Source organism: Maniola hyperantus, chromosome 10 (assembly GCF_902806685.2).
Source record: "Maniola hyperantus chromosome 10, iAphHyp1.2, whole genome shotgun sequence".
Lineage (NCBI taxonomy): Eukaryota > Metazoa > Arthropoda > Insecta > Lepidoptera > Nymphalidae > Maniola > Maniola hyperantus.
In genome coordinates, this window is record NC_048545.1 from 9,080,233 (window position 1) to 9,094,542 (window position 14,310).

The 14,310-nt window shown below is 35.7% G+C and overlaps 2 protein-coding genes across 6 annotated transcripts in view; one reads left to right on the forward strand and one right to left on the reverse strand.

Moving 5' to 3' along the window:
- LOC117986036 (uncharacterized) overlaps window positions 1-13,562 on the reverse strand; it is a 28,989-nt gene extending 15,427 nt beyond the window's left edge. The window contains exons 1-12 of the mRNA XM_069501635.1: window positions 13,424-13,562; window positions 5,664-5,732; window positions 4,523-5,585; window positions 4,148-4,388; window positions 3,908-4,025; window positions 3,580-3,834; window positions 2,925-3,511; window positions 2,592-2,746; window positions 2,295-2,480; window positions 2,073-2,196; window positions 1,124-1,277; window positions 52-275 (exon numbers count right to left, since the gene is read on the reverse strand). Of these exons, the coding sequence (XP_069357736.1) occupies window positions 52-275; window positions 1,124-1,277; window positions 2,073-2,196; window positions 2,295-2,480; window positions 2,592-2,746; window positions 2,925-3,511; window positions 3,580-3,834; window positions 3,908-4,025; window positions 4,148-4,388; window positions 4,523-5,585; window positions 5,664-5,732; window positions 13,424-13,490 (3,243 nt within the window). The 5' untranslated portion in view covers window positions 13,491-13,562. The remainder of the gene's footprint in view (window positions 1-51; window positions 276-1,123; window positions 1,278-2,072; window positions 2,197-2,294; window positions 2,481-2,591; window positions 2,747-2,924; window positions 3,512-3,579; window positions 3,835-3,907; window positions 4,026-4,147; window positions 4,389-4,522; window positions 5,586-5,663; window positions 5,733-13,423) is intronic.
- Window positions 13,563-13,770: 208 nt separating this feature from the next.
- The window catches only part of how (protein held out wings), an 85,914-nt gene continuing 85,374 nt past the window's right edge, over window positions 13,771-14,310 (forward strand). For 2 of the 5 annotated variants that reach the window (XM_034972847.2, XM_034972846.2), the window contains exon 1: window positions 13,771-14,098. In XM_034972847.2, coding sequence (XP_034828738.1) covers window positions 13,972-14,098 — 127 coding nt within the window. In that variant the 5' untranslated portion in view covers window positions 13,771-13,971. The remainder of the gene's footprint in view (window positions 14,099-14,310) is intronic. The other 3 variants (XM_034972848.2, XM_034972849.2, XM_034972850.2) reach the window with 2 other exon arrangements.

Genomic DNA, 14,310 nt, shown 5'->3' on the forward strand with positions numbered 1-14,310 from the left:
ACCGATCTCTTCTAACAGATGTTATTGCGCATCGAATTAATGATCACTTACTTTGCAATGTGTAAGAGTCATTACAGTGCTGACAGCCGGCACGCCGTACAGCAACACCAATAAACCCAAATGGTTGCCGGGGCCAATGACACGTTCCCTCTTAGTTTCTCTCATCTCCTTGCAAGTCACCAAACAATAACCGCTTTCAATTATATACAGATCTCTTGTAACGGTCCCGCCGTAGTATACTATCTCCCCTGGTGGTAGAATTATGTCTCTGGCAGCTGTGGTGATAATATTATTTCATTTTAGTAGGTGGAATAAGGTTTATAAAAATCCCGTGGCAACTCTTTGATTTTCCAAGTTTTTATCTATACCCATGCAAAAAATCACGTCAATCCGTTGCACCGTTGCGACGTGATTGAAAGACAAACCAACAAATCAAAAAACCATCAAACATACACACTTTCGCATTTATAATAAGGGTACTGAGAAATATCCTCGGTATGCTTACCTACAGCAATGCCAAATCGCATACTAAGTCAGAAGTTCCATATAAGTAGGTACATAGTTTATTGAATTTGTATATACTAATTAAAAACATCTAATTGTTATAGTCATAATTATAGTAATCGAGTAATTAATTATCACCATTAAATACGTCACTGCTATTCAGTTGTTTTTAACATTTGATATTCAAAAAGTGTCCACTTCGAATAAATGGCTTTCTATGATTTTGATTAGAGTTTAGATTTAGCGAAATCGGGCTATATTTTGCAATCCCAGTATTTGGTCTCGATGGCATCTACTGTAATTGCTACTTATTTCTTTTGAAAAACTAACTTGCCAATACCCAACAGGCAATACCGGTATTTAGTTAAACAAAAACATACTTTAATTAAGTACAGAACAAAAATGTAATTTAAATCATTGTCAGGACCGAGACATTTAAGGCATGTAGAAAATCTGTTACATAAACACGTAGGTAGGTACGATCCGTTTTGGGACTAGCGGTAATTGTCTTGGCAGACGCGAGCATTATTGACACAATTAGGTCGTGCGTGTAAAACGTTTTACACCCTAATAATTACATTACCCAAGATAGCAGTCCCATTCATAAATATGTACATACTTTCGGTTAGCGTATGAATGTAAGCTTTATTTTTCACTTGAAAGAACCTAATTGAAGTCAGCGTCTTAAATCGCGCCTGATGAAGCACTTTCTTTCGTAGCTCTGAAGGCACTACAGTTTTCTCAAGCCAATTTTCACCAGTGAGTTCAACACCCTGTAAAAAGTTAGTTATATATTTTGAGTACCTACTCAGTAAATCTTGCTGCAAATTTTTTATAATTTTTTAGTGTTTACCTACATTTCAAGGAAATTACCAAATAATTTTAAATACATATCAAAAATTGCGTAACCGGCAGGAATCGAACCTGCATCTTCTGGGTTCGCGCCCGATGCCTTGACCACTCGGTCATGGTCTCGCTTACTGCCAGTGACGAAATTGGTGATATGTATGTTAACTCAGTACTGAAGCGACTGTTTAATGCCATCTAGTAGCGACACTTTGCAGTTATCCTGCCGGTTACGCAATTTTTGATATGTATTTAAAATTGCTGCAAATTATATTTTGATACTAGATGATGCCAGTGACTTCGTCTGCGTGGATATACCTAGGTAGTTTTTTTAAATCCTGCGAGAACTCTTTTTTATTTTCCGTTTTTAAAAGTAGTCAATGTTCGTCTCCAGGATGCAAGCTAGATCTCTGTACCAAATAGATGATGTCCACGACTTCCTCCATGTTGATTTAGGATCTAAAACCTGTAGGAACTCTTTAATTTTCCGAGACAAAAGTAGCCTTTGTCCGTCCCTGGGATGTACCTAACTATGTAGGTATACCGTAAACCCGCCGTGAAAACCTACCACACATTTTTGCATTTATCTATAATTAGTAATTATTATGTAATAATGATGTTTGTGTAAATATTAGTAATTATTATGGATGGTATTAAAACTCGTAAGAAAATCTACTTGCTTCATGTATTAAAATGTTATTTAACTTATTTCAAGCTTTTACCGCATTATATTGCCATTGCAACTCATAAAAAGACATGATTCTCGATTTTATCGCCGGATGCATTTTGTTTTCTTTCATAAATCTGTCAATAGTTATAATAACTTCCAAAAAAGCTGTCTTGGTCCTAAAAAATTATATATCAAACGTTATGAAACGATGATGGTGAAGGATGGATGTTCGCGAAATATCTTTAACTTATAACGAGTTTACTGGTTCACATACCTAGACCAATGAGTCACAACAGCTGAAAATTCAGATACGCAATATCCAGTGAGTAAAACTCCGTATAAACTGAGAAATGCTATGAATCCCATATCAAAATGATCACCAGGAGTAAAATCACCGTAGCCAACTAATAACAATGTTGTAGTAGCGAAATATGTCGCAGTTAGTATATGATGTTTTGTTCTGAAATAAAGAAGTTTATAATTAATTCTGGGAGTTTACCGAACTCATGTCTGGCAAGATAATTTTAGAAGACATCAACATGTTTTATTAGCAAGTCTAGTAGGTACATACTTGCTCGATGTCATACCGCTTCTTTGATCTTCCCAGGTCAAAGCCCTAGCGAACCACGAATTTTGGGAGCATCTAATCACAAAACACGACTCCATGTATAAAATGACGCCAGACCAGTAGCATATAAATCCGATATAAACACAATACTTGACAATCTATAAAAATATATAAGTCCTTAATTAATAAGTTATTAAATTATAATTCTTAAGTTTGATAAAACCTAATAAATACCTATCTACTTCAATTTGGATTACAAAAAAAAAACTGACTGAAGTGCTTATCAGAACACATTTTACTACTGAACTCTAATAAAACAAGAATTCAAAACAACACCTTGACTATTATCGTATTTGCAAGTAATTTCCTTTCCAACTCATCAAAAAAGCTTGATAATCTCCACACTAGGCAAAGTTTAGTGCCTTTACATAAATAAAACAGGTGATTTCTGTAATTATCTAGATACGAAGCATTGGTGTGTATTGTTACAATATATTCAAAAGGGATTATGGCAAACACATCCATGTAAAATCCGAGAGTATACATTCTATAATTTAGTATACTTAGAAATTTATTAATATATTTCTTTTTAGTCTTCACAGCAGTGACGATAGTAATGAGCACATTTAGGATTAAAGAAATTGTAATGACAATTTCTACATAGAAGAATATTCCTCCTGGAAATTCTCTTTCGAAACCAATAAAATAAGGATAAAGGAGGCACACGTAGAAAACAATGCAAAGCATGTATAATTTCCAATATTTTACGAGGTAACAATCTGATTCCAGTATCCAAGGAAAGTCTGAATTCAAACACGTGAACATACTGATCCGTTTCTTGACATGTTCCGATAAAATATAGAGGTCTAAACAATTTTCATCCAGCTCATCGTCTCGAGTAAAATTGTCTTCGTCACTTAAACCTGAAAAAAATTATCGTTGATCAAATTGATTGGTGTAGTATGCCGGCAAAAAATATTTCAACGATTACCTTGAATGTAACGCAATTTGTCCTTTAAGCATTTAATGCTGCTCTTTTTCCTATCTTTAGACGCATAAATATTCAGTGATAATTGACTGTTATTTCCCTGCTTTTGTTTTCTACGGTGACTTCGATAAATTCTTTCGTGAATTTCATTACGTATCTTGGCAAGTAAATCAGGATAAGTTATCATTAACCGAATAAAGTCGGTTTTGCTAAGAACTTGACATTCCACATAAGTCGCTGCTTTAACAGTACATCGAGCTGTAAGTGAAGTTTTTGATAATTCCCGTTAAATAAGATTTTAATAACATGTTTGTGTAGTAACATGGCATACCTGGAATATTATACACCAGTGAGATTTCTCCAAAACATGTGCCCTTAGCAAAAGATATCATTGGACTTTCGTCGTCCTCATCGGATAGTAGTTCTAAGACGCCATTCGTGACACAAATCTTGTTGAATAAAAACAAAAGATACATAAAATTCCGTATGTATAGCACTTGTATTGGTATTTATTAATAGCTACTCAATGAGCAATGTGTAAATATTTAACAATGCAGAAATATATTATTACCATAATAGTCTTGTTTTGATTATGATTATAAACAATGTCGCCAGGTAAATAAAACTGGTGAGTCATTGTGACAGATAGTCTTCTAAGGAATGCTTCCGGAAGTTTTCTGAATATCAAAGAACTGTAGAGCGGCACCGCATTAAGATCATAGCAAATTTCCATTTGCAACGGTGCTGGTAACAGTTTCATGAGCTTGGGTTTAAACACGCCAGATTTCTGGTACCAAAGATCCTCGTAATATCTAAAACAAAGGATAGTTAAGTTAATATTTAGTTGAAGTTGTCTAAAGTAGTATAAAATTTTGTTTTATAATAAAACCATAAATTTATTCAACCATCATATTATATGCAAATGTTTGTTAAACTAGGAATGCACCTTATAATACGCTTTGTCGTGTCAGGATCCATTTTAATCAACGATAAGTGATTTTGTATTTTCTTCAATTGCCGTACATACTTCGCTCGTCTAGTCGTTATGGTTATGAATAGTGATGTCAGAGAACCGACAAAAACTACTGTTGTTAGCAGAAATCCTAATAAAACCGCAACGGCAGCTGTTATTCTTTCATATGTATTTACTGGGTATATATCTCCAAATGCGTTTGTCGTAAAAAACAATACAGACCAATAAGCTCCGACAAAGTACCAATCAAACGTTGTCTCAGTAGGAAGTTTCACAGTTGCCACTGACCAGGATGATCGTATTTCGTGTATATCAAAGGTTTTATGTGCAAACAAATACCATATACAAGTCCAAGTATGCACTGACAGTAGGAACAGTATCAGGTATTGTGCCAAAAACGTAGTCCACTGATTTGTGCCAGCTTGCGAAGATTTACTATAGGAGTACTCAATTATCCTGTAAACACGTGCTGTAGCCATTACAGGAGCAATCGCGTGGTAACTAAATGGTATGTATTCTTGAGGTTTCATCAAATACATGAAGGAATATGGCAATGCCAAAACAGCATCTAGTATTACACGTTTCGTGTCCGGTTCCACTAGATTTAATGTCATTCGCCACCGCTCAAAAAATTTCAATCCGAAAACGATGGTTACATCAATGGTGAAAACCATATTTAAAAATACCACGAGCATGATTAACCAGAAGGACCTTTCGTCGGGTTTGCTAAACGTATAGAGACTTGTTTCTAAGAAGTATGCAAAGAAAACGGTCGTTAAAATAAACAGATTCCACATAGGGTTCGTATAAATTAAGAGAACGTAACGGAGCCTGTTGCTGTGAAAGTCGGATCTGGGTTCTTGAAGTATAGCATAAGTTTTCTGACGTTGTTTCTCGTCAACTTCAATCAGTATATTATGAGATTGTACTTCTGAGAAGCGTCCGATTGATGCCGGATTGATAAATACATCTGGTTTGTCTTTTTTGCGTCTAAACTTATATATCATATTCAAACTTGAATTATCGTCATTATTCTCTGAAAATTAAACAAAACAAAAATACAATAAAACATACGTTCAAAGAAACGTTTAATAAACTTATAGGAGACACTCACGCATATTATGTATCTTTTTACTCTCCTCGCGTTTGAATAACTTCTTTTCACATGTAGCAACAAAGGGAACTGCAATGTAAAAACATGTGATAATGAAAATCTAGTGGGCGCCTATTATCAACATTGATTTTATAAACTAGTAGGTTTCGTGGGAAAACAAACAGTAGATAGGTAATCGTGGAGTAACCAACATTATGAAGGTTTTCGCGTTATCTTTGTTTCATTCCACTAACGGATCCATTCATGGACTAGACACATAATTGTTTTAGGCCTTTTTAGAATCTTCAGTGTACCTAATATGGGGATATGGAAGGAAAGTAAGTTTATTATAACAAGTTAAGTAGCTCTAATTTTAGGAATGGGATTGCAGCAAAGTTAACGTATTGCTATCATAAAACTTTCCGACACCGTGGTCGGCTGTACGTCTGAAAATCTAATTTTTCAGAGCAGCGATTTCAAAGTTTGACAATGTTATAGGTGTTTTTAAAATCTTGAGGGTAATAAGGGGGGACGACAGGTGCATGACCTTTAGAATTGCAGCAAAGTTAACTTATTGTTCCACATTTCCGACAAAATTTCATATAATGCTCGATCAAGTTTCGATGACACTACCAAACACGAAATGTTTTGTCGGAGTTGCCTGATAATGACGCAATTTTTTCCACGTTCGAACCGTAGGCAGAAAGCCGGACACACGAGATCTAAGACGCAAAATGTGCACACGGCACCGCAGCCTACATAAGGAGCGTAAAAACGCTTTCCAGTTTTGATTTATATGCCCTAGTCATAAAGAATTGCATCACTTTTTTTGTATTCAGATGAGAACTACCAGAATGATTTTCAATTTTTTTTATAGCTAATCTAAAAGACGAAAGCAAGTCAAGTCGAAAAGCAAACACAAGTTGCAGTTGTAATTTTTGACCTTAGTCAGTAGCAGTAGACCTTATGGAGATTGAATTACATCGATATTGAATTAGATACATCGATTTACATAATATCATTTGTTTTCATGTGAAATTATTATGTTCGCAAATTTAGAAGTTACAAGGCTTTACAAGCGGGCGAACAGACAGACGAACAAAGTGCAAATAGACTCGACAACGCTAAAACTGACTGACTGACATATCCACCTATCTACAGCTCAAACTGCTCGGTTTGCAGGTTTTCTCTGTATGTAGATAGATCCCTATGAAAAAGGGAAGTTCGTCGTGTTATTTTCATTTTAATTAAGAATTCACATTCAAGCTCTACCTACCTAAGTATCTCCTATCTTAGATTATCGCCCTCGACGCGACGGTGAAAGTTTATGCCCACTACTGGATTCGAAGTTGTTTTTCTGATCAGTCCACTTAGTATGTGTTTTTACATCTCACCCGAGCGACGTTAGATTAAAAAATAACGTCAAAGTAACAAATACCTAAATTGCCTTGATTTAAAGTAAAACATCCAGTACAACAATTTTTTAATTTCGCAACGTTTTCGCTTGGAGCGCTGGCTGTCAATGTATGGACAAATTCAGTTTTAAAACAAGACTGTCAAGGTTCATTTTTCTTTAACACTGAAGTGTTTCCGCACTCGAAAACTAGCTATTAATGTTGGTGAGATGTTAAACCTTACTAAGGCTACAGGACACGTTAGCGGCACCATTTTATTACCATCTTCGTATAATCGGGTTCTAAAACGCTTAGATAATTAAGCTTAGAACGGGCTACCATAGGTGGTTCGAGGCCGAATGGACCGATACTTTTATGGTAGACCAGTGCTTGTGTTGGTGAAAAATGGTGTTATAAAACATAAACCTATCTTCGTTACAGCACTGGAATAGACAATTAAATACGTATATGTAATTCTTGCCTAGGAAGCTGTGATAGCCTAGTGGTTAGGACGTCCGCCTTCTAATCGGCGGAGGTCGGGGCTTCGATCCCGGGCACGCACCACTAACTTTTAGGAATTATGTGCGTTTTAATTAATTAAATATCACTTGCTGTAACGGTGAAGGAAAACATGGTGAGGGAATCTGCATGCCTGAGAGTTCTCCATAATGTTCTCAAAGGTGTGTGAAGTCTACCAATCCGCACATGGTCCGCGTGGTAGACTATGGCCTTTCTCATACTGAGAGGAGAATTTTTGGCCATAGTCGATGATGATGAAATCTTGCCTTAATAGCTTTTTTTGCTAGTCGAATGAGCCATAATATGACGACGTTTTAAGCATATTCTTATTAGAATCATAGAATGGGTGGGATTCAGAAAATACCGTGGGAACTCTTTGGTTTTCCGAGATAAAAGGTATCCTTTGTATTGTCTGTCTGCGGGATGCAAGTGTATTTATCTGTATGAAATTTCATCAAAATTGTTTAAACAGATAGACCGCAAAGACGTAACAGACAGACACACTTTCGCATTTAGGTATACTAGTAGGTACGGCTGCAGTCACTGCGTGAAATTGGTTGTCGATGTCTTTTCTAGTACTTCTATGTCATAAAACGATTTTAAACGCCTTAAATATTTCACAGTTCTTTGAATCGCTTTTAAGTCTGTGGAAGTAATTGCTTAGGTAGATAGATACATACTTAGTTTACCTAGAAATTACGTTAAACCTACTAGGGAAAATTAGTAATTAAAACATCTTTGGGGCTAATGGAAATAGTCGCTGTGGCGTTGGGGTTTCAACTCAAAAGTAAAGTTAACTAAGTAGGTATACTTATATGAAAACTAGATGATGCCCGCGACTTCGTACGCGTGGATTTAGGTTTCTAAAAATCCCGTGGGAACTCGTAAATTTTCCGGGATAAAAAGTAGGCTATGTCCTTCCTCGGGATGTAACTCTGTACCAAATTTCATCAAAATCGGTTAAACTGTTGGGCTGTGAAAAGCTAGCAGACAGACAGACAGACAGACAGCCACACTTTCGAATTTATAATATTAATATGGATGTGGCGCCTTTATGCAAATCGCATAATTGGTGCTGTTTAAGCTAGTTAGTGGAATTGTATCAAATTAGTGGAACAGAACCCAATGATAGACAAAATAGGTATTTTAAGGCAATTAAAATGCACATTCTAAAACATGCAAAAACAATCATTTGACAAAAAATCATTTAAAAACCTTAGGTAAAATTGGTATCACAATTCACATCTGGTGAAATAATATGAATTTGTCGGATCTTCATAAGATAAATGTCAGCCTTGTATTGTTACGGAAATATCTTACATCACAGAACTTCCCTGTCTCTAAAATAATCTGTAAGGATTTTCAGATAAGTATCCACATGAGAGAAATCAGGAGGGGTCATCTATTTTCTAAATAAGGTCTACGATCATAAGAAGTTGTTAGTAGAGCTAGTTTAATTAACGACCAGCGGAAGAAAAGTGATAGACTAATTTAGAAGCCGTCCGGTTGCCGTCTTTAGTCAATGAAACTAAATCAATTTAAATCTTTGTTATCCTTTGTTGTATTCAAGTACTAACAAGCACTTTACCTATCAGAATAAAGTATTTACAGGCTTGTCCAGCTCTACAAGGGCACATAAGACAGCTAACCTAGAGTTCTAACATAAAAACGTTGAATTATTTGCTTTTATAATCAGGCAATTTATACCTAAAGTAGGCAAGATCTTTGAAGTGTCTATAATTAACATGAATATTGTTTTAACCATCATAAACGTGTACTTACCGATAACCGATTACAATAACTATAACCAGTCGTTATGTAGATATACACCAAGCTACGTAGGTATGGATTAATATGTTATTCATATATATTAGATGTTAAATGCAAGGATATATTGCTAAAGAATCCGGGATAAGTTGTTTCTTTTTATTTACATTTTCCTCGTAATTTTTCTCCGTATTAAAATACACTTAGGCATTTATTTCTTTCAAAATTTTAACAGTTACCAACTTTAGCAAGTTTTCTACGAGTACGGTGACACTTTGACCATTTGTGAACACAAATCATTTGTTCAGTCAGAATCAGAAATGATCGAATTGGGACACCTGACTAAACCATATTAAGGCAAGTATTAAATTCATACTGAGAATACTCGTAAATAATACAAGTATAGTAAATTAAGCACCTACTTTGTGAGAATAAATACAAAATAATAATATTATACTTACATAGGCTATATCTTTAAATTATTAAATTATTAAAAGGAAATAACAAATAAAATAATTGTAAAATGAGTACCTATACGTGGTTAGGTAGTTCAAACAATACATAAAAAATTATCAACAATATCAACCAAGAAGCTGTTAATTGATGAATGACTACACTATACTAATAAATTTAACCGTTATCAAGAGCAAATTAAACGTAGTAATAGTTAAGATAATAGTTATTTCGGAAATAGAGCGTGGAACTCCGTTTAATCCGCTTAATTCGATAGATCCCAGGGCATCGGATGGAGGTCAATTGTCCATTTATCCTTTTAACGAAATTGATAAAACGAAACTAACTCGGGTGATTTTAATTAATCGAATAATATAGTGAGTTAAAAACGAATTTCGTCGGTGGATCTCGTAGGCACCTCGTATGTATTTTTAAAATTAAAACGGTAATATTTGGAAGTATACCTAAGGGTATTTTGTCGATGTGTTGTAAGACCTGTTACACTATCAATATTATCATTTATCGAGGAAATATTCATGGTTATTGATAGGATCGCGATATCTGGATGTTCTTAAAATCTTGCGATCAAAGAATTGCAATATGGTGTGGATAGTGTAAACATCCCAATTCAATGAGGTAGCGATCGTGACCTTTTTCAGGCTTGTTTTACGACTGTTGTCTATGGCACATCTTTAGTTTGATACGTAGATAGAGAAAGTAAATTGGTTTAATCATTAATTCATGGAGGGCTAAACTCAATGAGTTTTAAACTTAGTTACTCGTCTATCTTCATTGTAGGATGTTCGACCAGATGGTTACAAAATTAACGGATCAAAAAGTTTTTTATGTGTCCAATTATGTAACTAAGTCGAAAATGCAGGCGATGGTAAATCACTATAGGAATCCTATTCCCTTTCAAGTCACAGTAGCATAAATAAAACATGTGCAGACAAAGGGACATGACACAATTGCGTAATCATTCGAAGCTACGCCTTTCGTAAATTGTCAGACCATAACAATATGGAAACCAATTCAACATCGCCCACTACTTCCTTTTGGAGGAAAAATATAAATTATTTTCTTTCTAAGCGTTACAAAACACGCTGACGCCTATCTGTGACCTCTAATTCAATTAACGATATTAGAAGAATCTCAAGTATCTACTTATCTATCATCTATACCATTGTTTTGTTATGTACCTTAGTAAAGAGTAAATGTATCTACTGATTCACTCCGATGCTTTCTACATGTTCCTTTCTAATTTCCATTTAGCTACTCTTGCTTAAAATAATAGACCTTAGCTTTTCTTTTAAAGTTTTTGTGCAACTGCAACTATCTTACCCGAAATGAGATTAATTAATTAAATTAATTAATTAAGAACGCTTTATTTGTTAAAATCACAAAAATATAAAAACGCAATCAAAGAACTCATTTTTTTTACGAAAACTTTTTGGCTCTGTCACCAAACGGGCATGCATGGGCCACAGCAGCCACCACACACGGCGACTCCACGGTACCTGCATCGTTTCGATGATGATGATTACATAAAAGAAAACTTGCTTTGAGAAAAAACGAGATGGAGAACATTCTCAATTCCAGTCAAAGAAAAGCCAATCAGAAAATTAACTGCCTAAGAATCAGACGTATGATCTATGGATGAATCCTGGATCTTGGTATGACAAAAAAGCTCGGTATAATTTTCATCTAAATCACGGGATTGGTTAAATTATCATCATACCAATACTTTGATATAAAAACCGGGATAATTAGTGTAATTTGGAACCCATGCGGGGTTATTAAGACATGACCTCGTTACGCAGTTGTAGGCACTGCGATGTTAACTGCCCTCCCCTTAATATCATTATTAATGGTCCCTCAAAATGAGCTTTCGAGACCTTAAAATTACTTTCGTGTACAAACATTGAAATTTTAAAAAAGCTTTTCATTGTAGTTTTTAAATATTTCCTGAAATTTCCAACATCACTTGCGCTATCCATAGGTGTGTGTCTGTCTGTCTGTTAACTTTTTACGACTCAACATTTTAACTGAAATTTGGTACAGACTTAGCTTACATCCTGTGGACGGACATATTATGCTACTTTTTAACCCGGAAAATCAAATAATTCCCACTGAATTTTTAAAAACCTATAAGTACGCGGACGAAGTTGGGGGCATCATCAAGTAAATAATAAATTTGATGATAACATCTTCATTATGCGAGTAAAGTAATATAGGGGCAGTACCGGGAATTGGGACCCATGAATAATATGCAATGCCCACATGATTTAAATTCCTTCTAAGCTCTAACTACTTGCTTCTAAGTCCTGTTTCATATGTGTTGTATCCGTGGCATCTTCAGAAAAGCTTTTTAGGTATACGGTAAAAGTTTTTACTACTTGTCCTTGGAACTCATTTCCTGAGAATATCAGACAAAACTGCCACTCAGTACACACGTTTAAAGACAGAATGTAGCAGTACTTTTATATCATAATTCATATCGAAGGATTTACTGTCTTATATTGCTACGTGCAGCTTTTGGGAATTGAGTCAAGTCTTCTCATTGTCAATTCCTCAGTGCCTGAAGACGAAAGTCCTTAATCAGTGTGTTCTTCCCGTCTTCACCTATGGTGCTGAAACGTGGACTCTGACAAACGGCCTTGTTCACAAATTCAAAGTCACTCAGCGAGCTATGGAGAAAGCTATGTTAGGAGTTTCCCTGAGGGATAAGATTCGAAATGAGGAGATCCGCAGAAGAACCAAGGTCACTGACAAAACCCAAACTATTAGCAAGCTGAAGTCGCATTGGGCAGGTCATGCCTGTCGTAGAGGCGATGGCCGTTGGAGCCGGAAAGTAAACCGCGGAGTGGAGACCGCGTTTAAGCAAGCGTGGTGTGGGACGCCCTCCAGCACGATGGCCCGATAATATAAAGATGCTGGCGGGAAGTGGCTGGATGAGGAAGGCTGAGGACCGGGTGTGCTGGCGCTCTTTATGGAAGACCTATGTCCAACAGTGGACGTCCACAGGCTGATCTTGGTGATGATGAATGCTTTGTGCCATAAGACTTGTACCACTTGTACTAAATACATCTTTCTCACAGTCATGGTCTTATCTTAATTTAAACATTTTCTAATTTCAGCACCTACCCAAAACATCGGACCTGACCTAGGTAGTACCCAAAGTTTTAAAATTGGCATCCGTTGCTAGGTGCACTTTATGTTAGAATTTTTTTTACATTTTGAATTTATGTTATTATCGTTTTTTCTTCATTTCTATTTAGGTTCGTCCTATACTGGCTGAAAGAATTGAAAATTCTGGGTACGCGCCAAATGTCATTTTACGATTACAATCTTTGATCAACAATTCTGATGATCAAAAATCTAGTAAATTAAAATTTCAAAGAAAGGAGTTTTTGATTAGAGCAGTCATGTATTAATACCTACATTGCATAAGCAAATATTTTGATCAAGTCATTAATTTCATTTGTCCGTAGATATAAGAGACGTTATACTTTTTACCACAATAGTATAATTTATAACCATGATGTTATGTTTAGTAGATATTGATGTAGTTTGATTTATTTAAGATCAAACTTTTGTATTAAAATCTCTTTAGTAAGTAGGTAAGTGGCTATCTACCTAGGTACTTACCTAATTCACTTGTTATCCATATGTAATAAAGTATCAAGTAAAAATCGTTACCGAAGTGTTTATTCATCTTTATTGATGAATTTGTAATATTTTTAGTTTTGTTATTGCGGATTTGTAAATTAGAATGTACGTCATTGATATAATAAGCAGTTAGGTACTACTTGTTGTGGTAGTTGTAAGTAGGTTAACTAGATGGCGCCTCCTTCACTGCTGTCCTCTTTCAAAAGACAGAGAAGCATGTTCCATAAGCGTAAGTGAAAGCGAGACCACTATATGTTATTATTACGCCTACACTGTGGACAGAAGCCGCACGCGCACACAAAAAATTCATTCGATGAGAGCGCAGGCGCAGCGCTATATTCGCCCACAACTTCAGTTCGGTCAACTTCGTCATTTAGTGGTGACCGAAACTTCGACGTGTGTGGTAGTGAAGTTAACTTTTCTAACATAGTACTCTCACAAAATAACAATACTAAAGTACAATCACCAATTGATCGTGTTCTTTACAAACATTTAACGTGTCATAAGTTGTATAAATAGTAATCAAAATGTGTGATAATACCAATCCTTCGACACAAAGTATAGCGGACTACTTAGCTCAGTTGCTCAAAGACAGGAAGCAACTGGCTGCCTTCCCGAATGTTTTCATGCACATGGAACGACTTCTGGACGAAGGTATGTCTTTTTTGCATGTGCTTATCGTGGCACTTTGGCAGATACGAGTGCTAATCATATTACATACCTACATTGCTGTTTCTTGTCACCGGCACCGCTTTGAATTGGATGCGTCGTCAAACGCACACGATATTAAAGTTTATTTTCGTCTTCGTCCCGCCGAGTTATGGTCCAGTGGTGTTTGTAACGCGATCCTGCATTTCGAAAAGTGA